General features: G+C 37.6%; 1 protein-coding gene across 7 annotated transcripts in view; it reads left to right on the top strand.

Annotated features, from left to right (window-relative positions):
* FAM184A (family with sequence similarity 184 member A) overlaps nucleotides 1-19641 on the top strand; it is a 116879-nt gene that overhangs the window by 38920 nt on the left and 58318 nt on the right. For all 7 annotated transcript variants that reach the window (XR_009354670.1, XM_059177711.1, XM_059177714.1 and 4 more), the window contains exons 2-6: nucleotides 3899-4753; nucleotides 5455-5590; nucleotides 6957-7138; nucleotides 9498-9695; nucleotides 13826-13948. Coding sequence is in view for 6 of the 7 variants with exons in the window: in XM_059177711.1 (XP_059033694.1) it covers nucleotides 3899-4753; nucleotides 5455-5590; nucleotides 6957-7138; nucleotides 9498-9695; nucleotides 13826-13948 (1494 nt within the window). In the remaining variant the exon portion in view is untranslated. The remainder of the gene's footprint in view (nucleotides 1-3898; nucleotides 4754-5454; nucleotides 5591-6956; nucleotides 7139-9497; nucleotides 9696-13825; nucleotides 13949-19641) is intronic.

Raw genomic sequence — 19641 nt, forward strand, 5'->3', positions numbered from 1 at the left:
ATCTTACCTAGGGTCAAAAATTCGGTTTGGGGGCACCTGGGTGGCTCAGTGGGTTAAAAGCCTCTGCCTTTGGCTCAAGTCATGATCCCAGGGTCCTGGGATCTAGCCCCACATGGGGCTCTCTGCTCAGGGGGAAGCTTGCTTCCTCCTGTCTCTCTGCCTGCCTCTCTGCCTGCTTCTGATCTCTGTCAAGTAAATAAATAAAATCTAAAAAAAAAAAAATTCCATTTGGATCAGTTCTGTTACTTCAAGTCATATTTTCTGTGTGTTCAAAGAATCTATTTTTTTGGTCTGAGTAATGGTAAATAATCAGAGAAAGATACTTTAAGATGGTTACCTTTGTAATTACATAGAAAAGTGAGCAGTTAGAGGATATATCTTGTTAATGTCATTCGAAAATTCATATTAGCATCCTTATTTAAAAATATCATTAAATAGTGGTATATTTTAAATGGTCATTTAAAAGCACTATTGAGGCACATGGGTGGCTCAGTCAGTTAAGTGTCTGCCTTTAACTCAGGTCATGATCCCAGGGATCGAGTCCTGTTTTGGGCTTCCAGCTCAGCAGGGAGTCTGCTTCTCCTTCTCCCCGTCTTATGTTCTCTCTGTCCCTCTCTCTCTCAAATAAATAAAATCCTTTTGATAAATAAAAGCACTATTAATTTGTTATTATGCTTGGCATCCTGTTATTGTTCCTTTTTAAGTTTTTAGAAACTTTATTTTAACATTGTTGTCCTGCAGGATACTGTTTTATAGCCAATAGGATGTATGACCAGTAGAATATTATATTTCTTTTATATAATATAGTTTCAGAATCAAATAATTGGTTTTCTTAACATATGAGTTGTTGCAGTTAGAACCATGGACTCTTTGATACTAAACAAAGCCACTGCAAATTCAGTTACTTTTTATTTTTGGCTGCCAGTTTGGGCTGGTAAGATGGCTTGGCCTGTGTATATCAGAACAGAAGTCAGTAATAAGGTCTCTTTCACAATTTCTCGACTTTGCTGTTGTAGTGGGAAAGCAGCTGTAGGCTCTCCATATGCAAAGGGGCATAGCTGTGCTCCAATAAAAGAATTTACAAAGACAGGCAACAGCCACATTGGGCCTACAGGTCCCACTTTGCTGACCCTTGGATTAGAATATCAAGTGAAATACAGCTCTTCACCATAATATTTCCCTATTATATGTCAGCTGCTTTATTACTTAAATTCTATTCTTTTTAACTTAATACTTTCATTTTGCATGCTACTGTGCTTTTATATTGTCAGCTACTTTTGTAAGCTTTCTAACATCCATACATAGCTTTCCAACATTGTTGTCAAGACCCCCAAATGTCATCAATTGAACATTTACTGAGTCTCAGGAATGAGTGGTGGTAAGGAAACGAAGGTACTGGATTTAAAGAAAAGATAGACTCCCATGGATTTGGGTGGTCTTGGAACTTATTAAAGGACATAGAACTTGAGCTGACCCTTCAAAGACCGCAGGGAAATTAAGTATTAGAAAAAAGAGAAGAATATTTAGGGGCACCTGGGTGGTCGGTCCGTTAAGCCTCTGCCTTCAGCTCAGGTCATGATCACAGGGTCCTGGGATCGAGCCCTGCATTGGGCTCCCTGGTGAGTGGGGAACTTGCTACTCCCTCTTCCTCCCTCCATGATCATGCTATCACACACACACTCTTTCTCTCTCTCTCCCTTTCTTTAAATAAATTAAAAAATTTTAAAAACGGTAAAAAGAGAGGAGTATTATTATTTTTTTAGAAGAGTTTTTTTTATTCATTTGACAGAGCACACAAGCAGGGGGAGTGGCAGTCTGAGGGAGAGGGTGAAGTAGGCTCCCTGGTGAGCAAGGAGACTGATGTGGGGCTTGATCCCAGAGCCCTGGGATCATGACCTGAGCCAAAGGCAGACACTTAACTGACTGAGCCACCAGGTGCCCCCCTAAAGAAGAGTATTTAAATAAATTATTGACAAAGGGAAGCTCCCATTTCCCATACTGTTTCATCCCTAGTTATATGGAATCCCACCACGGAATGGTTCTTTTCAAGATCATTTCCTGGGTTAAAATGATGAAAAGTGTGACTTTTTTTTTTTTTATATTAAGTTATGTTAGTCACCATACAGTACATCATTAGTTTTTGATGTAGTGTTCCAGGTTTCATTGTCTAGGGATTCCTTCTCATTATCTCTCATCCTTCCACCTGCTTCATGTGGTAGATAAGGGAAGCACACAGACTGCCCTGGGAAGGTCTTAGAGCTGTGCTCTCTCTACACCACTCTGGCAAATGGACTTCTCTCCATCTGGGTGGTGTGTTTTTCCTTAGTGCCTCCTTTAGCCTTTTCTGGGCATCCACATGCCAGGTGGGTATGACCCTGAGGGAGGGTTATAGGAGACCACCAGCTTTCCTGGATTTTAAGCTACCTTTAAGCTTAAATGTATAAATGAAAGTCTTCCATGGGGATCTTTGTTAGCTCATTAGGGATATAACCTAGGATTTGGAATTAGAGGTATTTAAAAAGAGAGAGAGAGAGAGAAGCTGTAAATTAGCATTTATTTCCCTTCTGTTGCATATATTTTCCTTTTGGAGGTTAGCTAGCAGGAGCAGTAGCTGGCAAGAATAATGGGATCTTGCCATCTTTCAATATTTTTGCCTCTGTTATGATTACATCTCACAAAATAGCGCAGACCAAGTGAATATATGGGTAAGAAATTGATTCTGGAAGACAGGGCCCTATGTGGAGAGAGTGAAGCCCTTGTAGTGGGGTAAGTCTCCAATGACTCTTCTCCTTGCATAAATATAGCTATAGGCCAGGCAGGTGACCACCTAGATTTAGCAGTATGTTCTAGGCTTATTAGGGTATCTGAAGAGCCAGGGAGTCTGTCTCCATAGCCTCAGGCTATGTAAACAAGTTCTCTACAAAAATGGCAGTGCTTTCGCATCTTCATTACAGTTTCTGGCTCTTGGTGCTAGGATTCATTTTTAAAGCCAGAATAAGATCACATTAAAATGAGCAAAGCTCTAGGACACTGATTTTTAGCTTCTGGTTGGTCGGATTGTGTAGTTTCATTTCTTTTTACTTCAGAAGAAAGTGGGTGCATCGCAGCGTTAAGTAATGGTCATGAATATTATCCTATTTGACCACAATGGTATGATGGAGAGGATCAAAGAACATGCAAGAATGGGAGCATTACTATAAAGGGACTGTGTTGTCATTTGGAATTAAGGTTGGGAAAATCTTAATGGAATCATTAAAATCTAAGGACTAAAATAAAAATAAAGACCTGTACTCAATACACTCTGGCTCTAGGGACCTGGCTTGCCTGGAAACAGAGGAAGAATTAGGGAGTGAGTAAAACTACAGTGTTTGATGTTGAGCAGAAAAATGTGAATGGATTTTATAAGGAGACCACTATGAGCTTGAAGAGGATTAGCCTCAAAAACAGACCATAGGAGAATTAGAAAAGAACCTCTCTAAATTTAGAACCTACCAGACATTAAACAGATAAAAGAGGCCTTTAGGAAGAGTTAGGACCTAGATGCAAAGCCTCTCTTCCTCTGGGACACTCATGTAGGGCATACACTTACTCTGAGGTTTTTCTCCTGACACTCACTCCCAAGCTAGACAGGGCCATATGGAAAACTCCTTGCTATTCTCTTTGCTGTTTTATTTGTAGCAGAGTCTTCAGGTGCAACTTTTAAGGTTGGGGTAAGGAAAAAGTAGCCAAGTAAATCAATCTATGAATCCAAAACAATACATGAAGCTTCGGTATTTAGTATTTACCATAGCCAATATTATGTGTGTTGAAAAATATCAGTCCAAATGAAAGAATTAACTTCCAGTAAGAAAAGAATGTGGTTTGCTGAATTGCTTCTCCCTTTTTCAAAATCATGCAGGTAATATATGCTTTAAACACTAAAAATGATGAGCATGAATCTGCAATCCAAGCCCTCAAAGATGCTCATGAAGAAGAAATCCAGCAGATTCTTGCAGAAACAAGAGAAAAAATACTGCAGTATAAAAGCAAAGTAACAGAGGAGTTAGACCTTAAGCGAAAGATTCAGGTTTTAGAAGCATCATTAGAAGATCACATAAAAATGAAGCAGCAGGCTTTGACAGAATTTGAAGCTTATAAGCACAGAGTTGAGGACATGCAACTTTGTGCAGAAGCCCAGCATGTCCAACGCATAGTAACCATGTCTAGAGAGGTTGAAGAGATTAGAAGGAAATTTGAGGAAAGATTACGGAGCTTTGGACAACTCCAGGTACAGTTTGAGAAAGACAAACGCTTGGCCTTGGAAGATTTGCGAACTGCTCACAGACGGGAAATCCAAGAGCTGTTGAAGTCACAGCAGGATCACAGTGCCTCGGTCAGTAAAGGGCAGGAGAAGGCAGAGGAGCTGCACAGAATGGAGGTGGAGACCTTAAACCAAACCTTGGAAGAGCTAAGACTTGAACGGAAAAAGCTCATTGAGGATTATGAAGGCAAGTTGAATAAAGCTCAGTCTTTTTATGAGCATGAGCTTGATACTTTGAAAAGGTCACAGCTTTTTACTGCAGAAAGCCTACAGGCTAGCAAAGAAAAGGAAGCTGATCTTAGAAAAGAATTTCAGGGACAAGAAGCAATTTTACGAAAAACCATAGGAAAGTTAAAGACGGAGTTACAGATGGTACAGGATGAAGCTGGAAGTCTTCGTGACAAATGCCAAAAGCTTCAGATAGCACTTGTTACAGCAGAGAACAGTGTTCAGGTAAGTAAAGAATGCCACACTAAACATACAGATTTTTACCCCTCAGTTTTGTCTTTATCTTTCCAATTAGACTACTTTAACTTTTTTTTTCCATTTTGCTTTCTCCAACTTTTGCTTTGTGAGAAAACCAATAAAGGGATAATTTGTACTACTCTGTAGTTATTATTTCCAGCTAGAACTTCAGATATAAAGAATAGTTAAAATCTTACTGATTATGACAGGATTTTATTGAAATATCATGTTAATATTTTTCACAAGTGACTTGGGAGAGTTAAAATATTGGGCTTTGGGTTTAGTTGTGTTTTCTTCCTTACCTTCATTAATAATGGTCTACCCAGACAATGAACAAAAATTGATTGCTTTATAAACCTGAATTAAATAGGCATATGTCACATTTGAAAAGAAGGCCAAGAAGTCCCTACAAATTTTGTTTTATTGGCATAGAAAATTTCATAGCTGTTTCTATACAGTATTTGAGTGGATTAGAAGCGGTAGAATAGTCTTTCATGATTGCGTCATATGATTTATGAAGATAAGTTAAAAGTGTTATCAAAACAGATTTAAAAGTAGGTATTATTAACTGTGACTTTTGAATAAGAGAAAGTTGATGCTTGTAATTTAAGTGAATTATTATCATTAGCTTAGCTAATTAGGTCAGCATCATTCTTGCATATTAATAATGGCTATTTGATCATTCTTAGGTTCTTCAAAAACAGCTTGATGATGCCAAGGAGGGAGAGATGGCCTTGTTGAGCAAACACAAGGAAGTGGAAAGTGAGCTAGCAGCGGCCAGAGAACGTTTACAACAACAAGCTTCAGACCTTGTCCTCAAAGCTAGTATGTGTGACCACAGTTCTTGGTATATTCTTCAGCTAAAACCAACACTGAAACGTTAATTCAAGACAAAATTTGCCTTTCCTACTCATACTTTAAAATTAGACTCTAAACATGTTGAAGGTCTCTAACTTCTTCTTAATCATAAGTAAGATAAGCAAATAATAACTTATTAGGAATATATATTTATAAAAAATTAAGAGTTAGCAGCAATAAATCACTCACTAAAAACAATGAAGCATTCTTTCTAAGGGCTTTTATTCTTTAAAAACATATGTTTAAAAAAATCCATATGTATTTAAATTACCCTATATGTGAATCACAGTATCTCATTTCATTTAGTTTATTAATAGGGATCACTTTACATATAAAACCTGAGTTGTCCATTCTACTATGGCTAATGTGCTCCTTTCTTAGCCCTTACTACAGGAAGTGCTGACCCATGTCATATGCCCAAGTATTTATGGTGCCAGGTAAAGCCATTTGAACTAGTTCTCTGAGGATGCCATTTGATTGGCTCATCAGTGAATCCCATACAACCTTTCCCCTAAGTAGGAGTTTTTCAACTTTGGGGTGATTTTGTACACATTAAAGTGCTTGTGCAACCACAGGTGCTGGGCTCCAGCTTCAGAGCTTCTGAGACAGTAGGTCGGGGATGTTCTTCACTGCCAGCAAGGGCTCCAGGTCTCCTGGTCCAGAGCACACTAAGGATCACTGCCCTAACACAAGCTTTCTGAGACCCTTTTTCTCATTCTCATTTTTCATCTTTCTCTCGTCCACTCTGCTTTTTTTTTTGGGTTGCCATTTATTCTTTCTTTGATAACCCCACTGTCCTTATCTGTCTCTTAATCCAGATTAGTTCTTTATCACTTCTCTTGTTTAAAATAAATTCAGTTTCAACAAAATAGCTCCCTGCCATATTTACTGTCTACATACAGATTTGTCTTTTATGAGAATTTGAAAAAAGAGATTAGAAAAGAACAGATTACTCATTTTAGCACCATAGTATTAATCAGTGCATTCTCTCCTTCTTTTACTCCTAAGGATTTTATATACACCCCTGAGGAGTTGCTTCCACTTAAATTTTTTAGTTGGAAATCTTAAAAAAAGATTCTTGAGTATGGCAGGTGGGGCAGGGACATCAGTAATGTGAAACTGAACTTCTTTCTAGTTTAAATAGTCTACTTGGATAAGTATTCCCATGGCAAGTATTTCTATTTTATACAGTGAAGAAATCAAAGTACAATTTGTATATGCAGACTATTTATTTCCCTCAGGTAGTAATCACAATTGTGTCATTAAATATAAACTGTTTTTTGTACCACAATGTAATAGATTTTAAAGTGAAGGTTTTCTTTTTGGGGCATAGGTCATATTGGAATGCTTCAAGCAACTCAAATGACCCAGGAGGTTACAATTAAAGATCTAGAATCAGAAAAATCAAGGGCCAATGAGAGATTATCTCAGCTTGAAGAAGAAAGAGCTTTTTTGCAAAGCAAAACTCAGAGTCTGGATGAAGAGCAGAAGCAGCAGATTTTGGAACTGGAGAAGGTAAAAAGCAGTGGAATCCATCTACCCCCGCCCCCCACCAAAGAAAGGAAAAGAAAAAAAAAGTTCAGTTTTCATCTTTTTCAAATCTGATTTAAAGTATTTACGTCAAATTGACAATAACAGTCCATCTCTTAATTCTAGTAAATTTTCGTTTTTGAGAAAAATGGTATACAGCTGAACTATCCCATATTGTGTATATGTTCAGAATATTAATAGTTTATAATGTAAAAACTCAAGACATGTCAACCTATTTCAGCCAGAAACTGAATAAATTCTTATTCCAGTGGCATGTACATTTGTGCTTAATCATATATGTTTTTGTACTAATGAAAAATATTATTGCATATCCACCTAGGAAATTTCTGTAAAACAAAAGAACAAAAAGCATTAAGCTCTGAAAATTCATATACCAACATATTGAACTTCTAGATTAAACAAATAAGACATATCATTTGTAGAGTAATTGCTAAATATTTATTGGAGTTTTTCAGATATTTACAATATCGAGTGGGAGTTTTGGATACTTTTTTCTTTCCCTCAACAACCAAGCATATTCAAAACTTTGACCCTTGTTCATCTCCCATTCACTCCTTACCCAAGTGTCATGTGGTTTCTCTTACCACCACTCCACAGAATCTGTGTTTGTCCCAGCCTCGGTGACATCCTGGTTGCTGGACTTGGTGAATCTTGTCCTACTGTGGTACTTACTCCTCTCTGATTTACAGCATCCCTGTTTTGGTGTTTCAAACTCTCACATGTTTTCCTCCTGTCTCCTGGCCTTGCAGTCTTGTTTTGCAGCTTCCCTTCTCCACCTGTTCCCTAATCATTGATGCTCCCCAGCATTTTCACCTCATTCTATAGGCTCATCCATTCTAGTAGCATAAAATTTGTTCAGGGATCGCTCCCAAATCTGATGGTATAGGCCCGATCTTTTCCCTAAACTTAAGACATGAAAGAGTTAGTTAGTTAGTGCTATGTCTCTGACTCCCACAAGATATGTTGGTTTCTCACAAACATTTCAAATCAGCATATCTAGAACTTTCTTCCCTCAAAAGTACTGTATTTTTTTTAACTCCTTTTTTTCAACCAGTAGCACGACAGTCCATCTAGTTTGGTAAGTCAGTCATTATTGATTACTGTTTCCTTAACCTCTTATCTGTTACCAAGTCCTGTTGTTTTCTACTCCTTTAATGTACTATTCCATCATCTGCCTTCATACCCTTTTACAGATTCTAGGTTTAGGTTTAGGTCATTGTGGCCTGGATTTCAGTTACAATTTCCTAGCCTACTGCCAACGTGATTGTTGTCAAAAATATGTCGGTTATGTAATTGCAATGATTCTCATTCCTACCATGATGAAATGCAGACTCCTTAGCATAAAAGACCCTTTCACATCATTTGACTCCTGCTTCCTGCTGAGCCTTATCCCTCACCACTGTCAGCCACATATCTTCTGTTCTGTCCACACTGCTCAGCTCCATGGTCTTCCTATCTTACTTGAACTTGACCACCTGGCAGACTACCATCTTTCAGAATGCTGGAAATGTTGTGAATTTAGGCTTTTGACATCAGATCTAGATTTGAAACTTTCTCATCTTTCATTTCCTGATGGGCTTGTGAGAATTAAATGAGAGAATGTGTCATCAACAGCTCAGATGTTTTCTCTTCTGGAAAGCTTTCCTTGATGTATGTGTGCATGTGTGTGTGTCACTGTCTCTCACACACACACACACACATCCTTTCCCACCCCTTCCAGGTTCTCTCTCTTTCTCTCTCTCTCTCTCTCTCTCTCTCTCACACACACACACACACACACACACACACACACGCACATGCACATGCTGATGTACATCCTTTCTCATCTGTTCCAGGTTAGGCTCCTTTACTGTATATTCTTACAACACATGATATATACTCCTTTCATAGAATTTATAAAATTATATTGGCACTGTCTATTGCTTTTTTCCCATCATTAGACTGTGACTGCTTAAAAGGCATGTAACTGGCACTCAATAAAGTTTGGATTGAATAATATAATCTGAATGGGTAAATTGGTAAGCCATTTTGTGTGCAGCTTTGACATACGAGAAGCCTTTCTCTTAAGCTCACAGATGTACTAACTTGTACTTAGTTCTAACCTAGTAATAGTCTATTTTATCACTTGTGTTAAAATTATTCATTTTGCCTGTGCTACCCTGTCATTTTCTGAGAATACTGATGATGTAATCTCATGTCCAAAGTCTAAATCCCATAGTGCTCAGTTTTTTCAAGTTTATGTATTTATTGAGTATCCAGAATACTAATAGCATTAATGAAAAAAACAGGTGCAATTATTGATCTTTATTTGCTTTAATTTTAGAAAGTAAATGAAGCAAAGAAAACTCAGCAAGAATATTATGAGATGGAGCTCAAAAACCTGCAAAATAGACTCGAAGGGGAGGTAGCTCAATTAAATGAGGCTCATTCTAAGACTTTGGAAGAATTAGCTTGGAAGCACCACATGGCAATTGAGGCTGTCCACAGTAATGCAATTAGGGATAAGAAGAAACTGCAAGTGGTGAGTACAAATTCAACGTAGCCTTGCATTGGTAAACTGGAGGGGTTTCTGTACTGATCCAGTGTGACCCATACTGTGGAGTAAATGAGTTGCTTCATTCTGATGGCTGCTCTCTCATAATCACTGTGTAAATCATGATTCAAAGAGTAACTTAAAAATTGTTGACATGGAATGTAGTTGATTAAATTGATATGAAGCATTCCTACTTTGTATAAGCTGTAGCAGAAACACATGCTTGATCTTGAGCTGTCTCCTCGTGAGACAGCATCTTCGATGTGTGCTGCTCAGGAAGCCTCAGCTGCTTGGAGCACTTAGTCTCCTGTAGATGTCTGCTTCCTGTTGCATAGTAGAAAAAGCGAGGTGTCTGACAGATGTGGGCCTTACACTGAGCTCTTGGCTTATAGTTGCCTAATCTTGGGTCTCAAAAGCCACGCTTCAGGCTCCTCAGTGGACAAAGGAAGATAAAATCCATCTTGTAATGTTCTTATGAGGGTTAAGTGAGATAAAATGTTGAGAATTCAGACAAGTCCTAGCATATAATGACAAATAAATGTTAGTTATTAGTCCTTCTTACTGTGTGCCAGGCGCTGCAGTCATGTTTTCCATCTGTTTTATTTAATCCTCACAACACTCTCATAGGCTTAATTGCTCTACCTTTCTTCCTGGAGAGGAGGTGGAGGACAGAGAGGTTAAACACTTGTGCAAACACATGCAACTAGTAAGATTCAGTCAGGTCTTGAACTCAGGTCTCAGATATCAAATCCTAAGACATTTAACCACCACACATAGGCATGTATTCATGATGGTTGCTATATATTTTATGTAATAGCATTTTACAGTTTCCCAAGCTTTATTGTATATTTCTTATTACTTAGGACTTGGAGATTAATGTCATTTTAGTATGTGGGTGGTGAAATAGGTTTAGTAAACCTAAATGATGTATTCAGTACCACTAACCTAGTAAATAGAAGAGGTTGGATATGAATTGAGATCTTTGCCTCTATGTCTCTTCCTTTTATGATTCAGCTATTTGGAAAGAATATTCAACACCTGAACTTAATTAAAAATTCAGATAAAACTTCCTGTTAGAGTGTTATTTCTATCTAAACTTACTATTTTATGTTTATGTAGCTGGAGACAAAACTTAATGACATGTTATTTCTCAAAATTGTGGTTGCTGTTTTCTCTATGCCAGGTTGCTATTCCGGAACAAATTTGTACAGCTTTAATTACGTGGTGGATGTGTGTGCTCACTGACTATACATATGTGCCAAGTGCTCAGAGATTTAGAGGGAAGGATTTAGTGGTAACTGCTGCTTCAGTTAGCTGTTCCATAGCTATTTTTTGTTACTATTTTTTCATTTCTACGTCCCTTATTCATCTTAGCCTTATCCTCTCTTTTCGTAGTATTTAACTTGCAGGTGTTCTGCTTTTTGTCTCTCTTTATTCCTCTGTATTACATTCTAAGTACTAGAATCAAGGCATCTTTCATCAATATCACTTTTGCCTCCTTACTTCTCCTAATTATCCCCCTGCCTGTTGAATTTCAATTTCTGAGCCTCCTAAAAATCTGCTTTATGCTATTTACATTTCTTGTAATCTTTCTTTAAAATGTGGTTGCTATAAAACAGATGACATGAATTTCCTGTGTGCGAACATACTCAAAACTCATGATAGCTTTATCTGTACCGTTCTCTTTTCTCAAAATAACCTATCACTTGCCGCTTCATTCCTCTCTTGCTTAGCTAGCTCATTTCTGAGCATAAGCTCAAACCACCCTCCTTTTAGAATAGTCTTTCTCCAATGTCAAGTTATCTTTTAAAGAACATTTACTGAAAGGTGAATTCTCCATTCCTTATTAGTATCAAAAGGGATTATATTTTCTTTCATAATTCTAGTTTATCCACCCTATTTGAAACTGAGCATGTAGAGAATCCATGCAGAAAAGAGTTAACATAGCAGGCCTGAAGCTGCTGTTCTTAGAAAGGCAGGGGGCAATGTTGGCCCTTGCTAGTGTCTGGGAACTTGAATTTCAGGAGGGTTTCCACCATTCCCTGGTAAGGATGGCTCATGTGCCTAAAGCGTTTATGCAAACAATATGGTTTGTGCTGAACATCTGCTTTCCTTCTTGAAGTCTGGAAATTTGGCACATGCTAGTCAGAGGGTACCCATGTCATTAGCCCCCAGTGAGAAACGTGGGCACTGGGTCACTCATGAGTTTTCCTGATAGACAGCATTTCACATTATTGTCACAACTTTCTGGAGAGTCCTGAGTGACAGAACTCTTAAAAACTTATGCCTCGAAGAAAAAAAAAACCTTATGCCTGGTTTCCTGCAGACTTCGCCCTGTTGCCTTTTCCCTTTGCTGATCGTGCTTAGGGTCCTTTTGCTGTGTATGATGAACTGTAGCTGTGAGTACAACTAGATGCCAAATCCTGTGAGTCATTCCAGCAAATCCTCAAACCTGGACTTTGCCTTGGAGCACCATAGAGCGCTTGTTAACTCCTCTTCTTACCTTATGCTATAGAAACATTGAGCCATGTGTAACGTACCAGGTCTTTGTACTGCCATGGTTTTTGCACGGGTTTCTTCTCTCTTCGATTTCCCTCTTGCTTCACCACCTTTTCTTACTGATGCACTCCTTCAGACTTGACTTAGGGATTGTGTTCTATGTGCAGATTTCCTCACCAAGCTAGAACTTACCAGTTCTCCATCCATATACCCTTGAGTCCTTATGCTCATTTAACTTTCATCACATATTCTTTAGTTGCTTGCTATCTTTAGCTGATTAAGGACAGACCTCATGTTTTACTGCCTGTGTATCCCAAGTATTACGTAGCATGCCAAATAGTAGGCTCTCTTCAGTAAGTATCTATTTTACTGGTCTTGCTTCTTTTGATACCTTAATTTTGTACTTGGTAATTCTTTTTTTTAAAATTTAATTTCTTTTCAGTGTAACAGAATTCATTGTTTATGCACCACACCCGGTGCTCCATGCAATACATGCCCTCCATAATACCCACCACCAGGCTTCTCCAACTTCCCACTGTCCTTGGTAATGTACACTGTTCTTGACTATGTTCCAGTGTTCCAGAACTGTTCCTGGATTTTTGGTTTTTTATGTAAATACAAAAGAATTCTGTATTCAAGAGATAGAATTTTTTTTATCTCCCCAATTATCACTTACAGCATACATTTCTGTTGCTGGCTCAGTTTGATCTAGAGAAGTCAAATATTCTTACCATTTAAAATAATTATTTGGGACGCCTGGGTGGCTCAGTTGGTTAAGCGGCTGCCTTCGGCTCAGGTCATGATCCCGGCGTCCTGGAATCGAGTCCCGCGTCGGGCTCCTTGCTCGGCAGGGAGCCTGCTTCTCCCTCTGCCTCTGCCTGCCTCTCTGTATGCCTGTGCTCACTCGCTCGCTCTCCCTCTATGCCTGACAAGTAAATAAATAAAATCTTTAAAAAAAAAAAATAATAAAGAATAAAATAAAATAAAATAATTATTTAACCACATCATAAGTGATTCAGAATGATAGACTCTAAGCCCGTAGGATTAATTAGAATAATAACTCCAGTATTATTGTTTAAAGATAAGGCTGATTCAGAAAGCAAAGTATCAAAATATAATACAATGGAATACTATGCAGCCATCAAAAGAAATGAAATCTTGCCATTTACAGTGACGTGGATGGAACTAGAGGGTATTATGCTTAGTGAAATAAGTCAGTCGGAGAAAGACAACTCTCATATGATCTCCCTGATATGAGGACGTAGCGATGCAACATGGAGGGTTTGGGGGTAGGAAAAGAATAAATGAAACAAGATGGGATTGGGAGGGAGACAAACCATAAGAGACTCTTAATCTCACAAAACAAACTGAGGGAGGCAGGGGGAAGGGGAGTAGGGTTTGGGTGGTGGGGTTATGGACATTGGGGACGGTATGTGCTATGGTGAGTGCTGTGAAGTGTGTAAACCTGGCGATTCACAGACCTGCATCCCTGGGGCTAATAACACATTATATATTTATAAATAAAAAAATTTTTTTTAAAGTATCAAAATATAAAACAGAATGGCCTCTTTCTTGGAGTCTTTTGAAGTATATAATATTTGTTATCATCTTTTCCTAAGGAATTGGAGGAACAATACAAAAAGGAGAAACTAAACCTGGAAGAGGATAAAAGTCAACTTCAACAAGAGCTGGAAAACCTGAAGGAAGCATTAGAAGAGAAGCTAAATACAGCCAATCACGAGGCAAGAATTCTTTAGGCTTATCACCTGTATTATATCTTATCAGTAATATCTTATTTGGTAACATTGTGTATGTCGGTGAGCCTCACTGATGGTAAAATATCTAGAATAAAAATAATCACATGCTTTCACTAATGCTGAGTTTTTCATAATACATTGGTTATATCTCACCAGATAAAAATTTACTACTCAAAACACCAGACCAAGGTGCCTTTGTGAGGAAAAAGCAAAACAAGGATAACATCACTTTGTAAGAAAGAAAACAGAAGAGGTTTATCTACCTTTTGTAAAACAGTGACTTACTATCCTCTATACTGTATCTCTGTTTTAAAAGGAGAGACTTTATAAATTTATAACTTTTATAAGTTCTGCAGAGTGACATTAAAATAATTTTTAAATGCCATAAGAAAATAGTATTGTTTAGCTTAGGAAAGACTAAGAATAGAGTATAATAAGAATGTTATAAATCAAGAAGTTGTGAATAAAACAAATGTAAAGACAGTTTAAAAACTATAATATTGTTTGTTTTATTCCTTTCTCTTTACTGCCTGGGTTCACCTATGCCCTAGAATAGCCTCCCTGTTGTCTTCTTGTCCTTCATTCCAGTTCATCCTTCATGTGAACAGTCTTGTCTTGTAGAGTGCTCTTCCTAAAACAAGACCGTGCCTGGACGTATCTTGTCGACTGCTCCTACCTCACTAGCATCACCTCTACCAAAGTCTTTAAATCCTACTTTCTCATTACTCTGCTTCTGCTCAGGAAAACCACGCCAAAACATGAGTGCTCCAGGGCATGCTAATCATTTGCATTCAGCCTTCTTTAATTATCTTTAAACATTTATCCAGGGAAGGCACCAATCATCACATTTGAAAATGATAGAATTAAGACTGTTGCAGATTGTCCCTGCTTTTAAGTGGAGCACCCTGTGAAACATTTTGTAAGCTGAAATGGTATAAAATGAATAAGTAGTTACCATTAATTTATACAGAAAAACTTTTGAGCACTCCAAAACCCCAAAACTAACCTCTCTTGGGCTTTTTTTTTTTTTTTTTTAAAGATTTTATTTATTTCTTTGACAGAGAGAGAGACCACAAGTAGGCAGAGAGACAGAGATAAGGAGAAGCAGGGAGAGCCCGATGCGGGACTCGATCCCAGGCCCCTGGGATCACAACCTGAGCCAAAGGCAGAGGCTTAACCCACTGAGCCACCCAGGTGCCCACTCTCTTAGGCTTTTCTGATACCTTAGGATCCTTCTTGCTAACAGATGCAAAGATGCTCACAGAGTTCACAACTATGGTGGCACGATACTGAGATGCTGAGTGTTCTCAGGATAGGGACTCGGCGGGGTTGCTCTCCCTGCTTGCAATGCGTACTGCACTGCCTCTATAAGGGCTTGCGATTTTACTTTTTGCCTTTTTCTGTAAAAGTGAAAATCTCTCCAGATTACTTTTGGTTAGCAAAAAGTACTATCATAGGTCTTTTATGAAAGTGAAGTGACGTAACATGAACTTTGAAAAAGCAAGGGATATAGCTATATTTGTATTGGCTCTGCCTCTCTCCTCTTGTCCAAGATAATTCACCATTGGCCCCAGATTTGCACACCTCTCCCAGAAGACTATGATCCTTGTAGTTATGGTGTCCCACTCTCATTAAAAGGCAGTTTAGCGACTATCTGTGTTTCTCAAGAAGGTCCCCCAGGGTCTACTCTCTGTTTGAAATGGTTTAAATATTTCTCCATTCTACACACTGTAATTTCACTGAGAAGAATTCTAAGAAACACGTAATTGATTTTCCTTTTAGATATGTTCTCAGTTATGCTTTAGCACCCTGGTAATGTTTTGGTGCCATATTAGAATTGCTCCCCAAGAATCTGCCTGGCTCATCCCTCCACATGCACCTGCTGTTTCCTTCAGCCTGGACATCTTTTTACTTGTCCTACTTGGCTGGGTAGGATCTCTAGAGATAAGCTTTCTTGTTTTGTTTCCTGCTTTTAAAGTGAAGTTAAATACTATACTTCTCTAAAGTTTTATTTTATAAATGCTCTTTAACTAGTTTAGGAAATTCTCTTATAATTCTAGTTTCTTAAGTTAAAAAGAAATCACAAACTGATGCTGATTTTTCTGTGTCTATTGAGATCATACTTTTTTTCTTTGTTAATATGGTACCTTAGATTAATTTTAAGCCCCCATGTTGCATCACCACTTCCTCATATCAGGGAGATCATATGATAGTTGTCTTTCTCCACTTGACTTATTTCGCAAAGCATGATACGCTTTAGTTCCATCCATGTTGTCGCAAGACTTTTATCCTTTTGACCCATCATTTACTAAAAACTGATGCTATGATGGTGGATTTCTTTATTTCTTTTTACATTCTGTCAAGTTTTGCTTTGACTATTTAGAAGCTTTTTATATCCATACAAATATAAAACTCTTTAACTACTTAATGGATCATACCTTTTGTTTTAGTCTCTGTTGTTTGATACTGCATAACCAGCTTTCTTTTAGTTTGATATGACTGTTATCTTTTTCCATCGACCAACCTTTCATTGTTCTGCAACCTTATATTTACACGCACCTCTTCCCAAACACATATGGTTGCATTTCATCTAGTCTGAAGGTTTTGCTATTTATTTAAGAGAGAGCAAGTGAGGGGAGGAGCAGAGAGGGAGGAGAGGGACAGGAAGAGAATCTTCAGGAGTCTCTGCACCAAGTGCACAGCATCTGAGATCATGACCTGAGTTGAAACCAAAAGTCAAACATCCAACCAGTTGAGCCACCCAGGTGCCCTTGAATTTTTTTCCTTTTAAATAGAGTTTATTCCATTTATATTTATTGGATAGAAAGTAGGTATATGGAAAAACATGAGGAAAGAATTAGGGGGTACTTCATAAAGATGAAAATGATTATTTTAGAAAAAATTAAAGAATGTATTTTCTTCATAAGATGGATCTTAATACTCTTATAAATGATAAAACCAAAAACATAAGTAGGTCTACTGTGGATTTCAATGATCAATTCATGAAAGCCAGAGTCGTGTTAGGATATTAAAGGAAGGTAATGAGTCTAAAATCTCAGATGGAGGAGAATCCTATTATCCCATCAAATGTTATTTGGGATCACCTTTGAGGACAGAATACTAGGCGGAATGATCAATAAATCTAACTATTGTGGTCTTTTAAAATGTTTTTATAACATTTAAGTTGTAGATTTTCTTCTGGATGTAAGTTTTTTAAGCATATATATAGAGTTCAGTATTTGTTTAAAAATCATTTGGATTTATTTATTATAAAATGTTTTATCACCTAACGGTGATTACTGCCTGACACATGGTAAGAGGTCAGTATTTATAAATGAAATATATTTTGAATGAGTAAAACATCCTTAAAAACTAAGTCAACTTCTATAAATAAGAGTGCTAATGGTTTTTCTATTGCTATGTAACAAATTACCACAAAAAAAAAAAAAAAGTGTTATGGGTCAGGAGTCTAGGTATAGGTTAGCTGGATCCTCTGCTCAGGATCTCACAAGGTTGAAATCAAAGTGACAGCCACACTGCAGTCCCACGTGAGGCACAGGGTCCATTTTCAAGCTTGTCGGTTGTTTGTCAGAATTAATTAATTTGTGGTTGTATGACTGACACTTATTACTAAATTGGTCTCCAGAAAAGTTAGTAGTAGTTACATATCTTTTATGATTTAGGAAATGTTTATTGACTGCATGGTATCTTCTAGGTGGTAGGGATACTTTGACAAAAGGTCAAGGAACTCATGGCTTCAAGTGGCTGTTATGACTGGTGATAAATATAGTGCATTTTTTAAATTCTAGGGGAGGAAGTGCTTCTCTACCATAAGCATTCAGAAAAGCTCCAGAGAATGTGATGTTAGAGAATTTTTAAATGTAGTATAAAAGGTGGCCTTTCAAAGGTAAATGGAAATTTGCAGATCTAGGAATGATGAAAGATAATATAGATACAAGGAATAGTGTAAGTATGATTATGTTGGCGCTCACGTTATAATGCCTTGGTGAACTGTAGAAGTTCAGTTCACCAGTCTCTCAACCCCAGAACTCCTTACTGGGCAGATAATTCTTTAGGGTGTTTAGTAGTATCCCTGGTCTCTACATTCTAGATACTAGTAGCGTGTGCCACAATGTTTCCCCTTCAGTTGTAACAAGGAAAAATGTCTCCAGACACTGTCCTTGGGGGCAGAATTGACCCTGGTTGAGAATTAGTGTACTTGACAATATGGCACTTGTCAAGAAATGTGGTAGAAAAGGAAGTTTAAGCTAAATAGTGACTGTGCCATAGCAAAGCTTCAGAATTTGTCCTAATGATAGAGTGCTAGCAACAGAGCAGCAACTGATACTCTCAGATGATCTCAGGAAAAGAATTCTGGTGGCAGTAGGAGAATGAGTTGTATGGGGAGGGGACTGGTCATTAGAGTTGGGTAGATGACTTAAGATGCTATTACATTAGTCTGGGCAAGAGTTGATTAGCTTCTTGACTAGGAAAGCAAAACAGGGGAGTGGAGAAGATTATTCAAAAATAAAATTTACAGGACCTGATGTGATAAGTGGTAGAAAAAGACTCCAGTATCTGGCTCAGGTATTTGGACAGATAATTATGCCACTCTGGGAAGATGGGTATTACAGGAGGAAAGCTACATAAGAATGGCAAGATATTGAATTGTTCAGACCTGAAGGGATTTGTGAGACATCTAGGCTGGAAGTAAGTAGAGAGGCCAGGCTTAGAACTAAAGATTAGGAAGTCACTGAAGCCTTTAACACAGAAGAGCTCACCAGAAGATTGCTGATAACAAAGAGGAGCACCAGTACTGAATTAACAGAGCCAGGGAAAGAGATAGAGAAGGAGAAATCAAAAGCATGAGAATGAGAATTGATGGATATGAGAACAACATGAAAACAGTTACTTTCAAGAGGTAGAAGTGCCTAGGGCCTCACAAAGTCACACAATGATTAGAAGCCAAAGTATGAGACCTGGAAAGGTCATGCAATCAAGGGTTCTCTGAGGACCTTCCTACAATGTCAGTGGAAAGGTGGGACAAAAGTTAGATTTAATAGGTTTAATCTGAATGCTCTTTTAGGACTATATATAAATGGAAGAAGAGAGAAAAATGAAGTTCTTCAACCTCATTCCAGAGATGTTCAAGATGGGCTAAGATTGAAATGTCATATCAAATCATGAATATAAATATAAATAAAATAGGAAAATGCAAGTGATAAAGCTTAGGACTAGGAAGGCCTTTCAACACATGATGGCAATGTTACAAATTAAAAGCACAGCATATTTATACAGTGAAAGCTATAAATTTTGTATATCGAGATACACCATAAGTAAAATTATTAGAGAAGAAAAATTGGGGAGGGGTGAAATAAATGATTGGCAAATTGCATGAGTAACAAAATTTATGTTTTTAGCAACTTAAAAATATATACAAAATATACAGATACCGAATTTTTTTAATGAGCTAAAAGAGAACATGAAAAAGATAATTTTAACTGCTATAATTTAAAAACAGGAAATGAAATTAATGAGATGTCATTCCCATTACCATAAAATTAATGATAAAAATTGAAACCATGAAGTGTTGATAAGGGCAAAGAAATAAGCACAAAAAGTTGCTGATGGGAATAGAAAATCATATAATTTTTTTGGAAAGAATTTAGCACTATTAA

Source organism: Mustela lutreola, chromosome 6 (assembly GCF_030435805.1).
Source record: "Mustela lutreola isolate mMusLut2 chromosome 6, mMusLut2.pri, whole genome shotgun sequence".
Lineage (NCBI taxonomy): Eukaryota > Metazoa > Chordata > Mammalia > Carnivora > Mustelidae > Mustela > Mustela lutreola.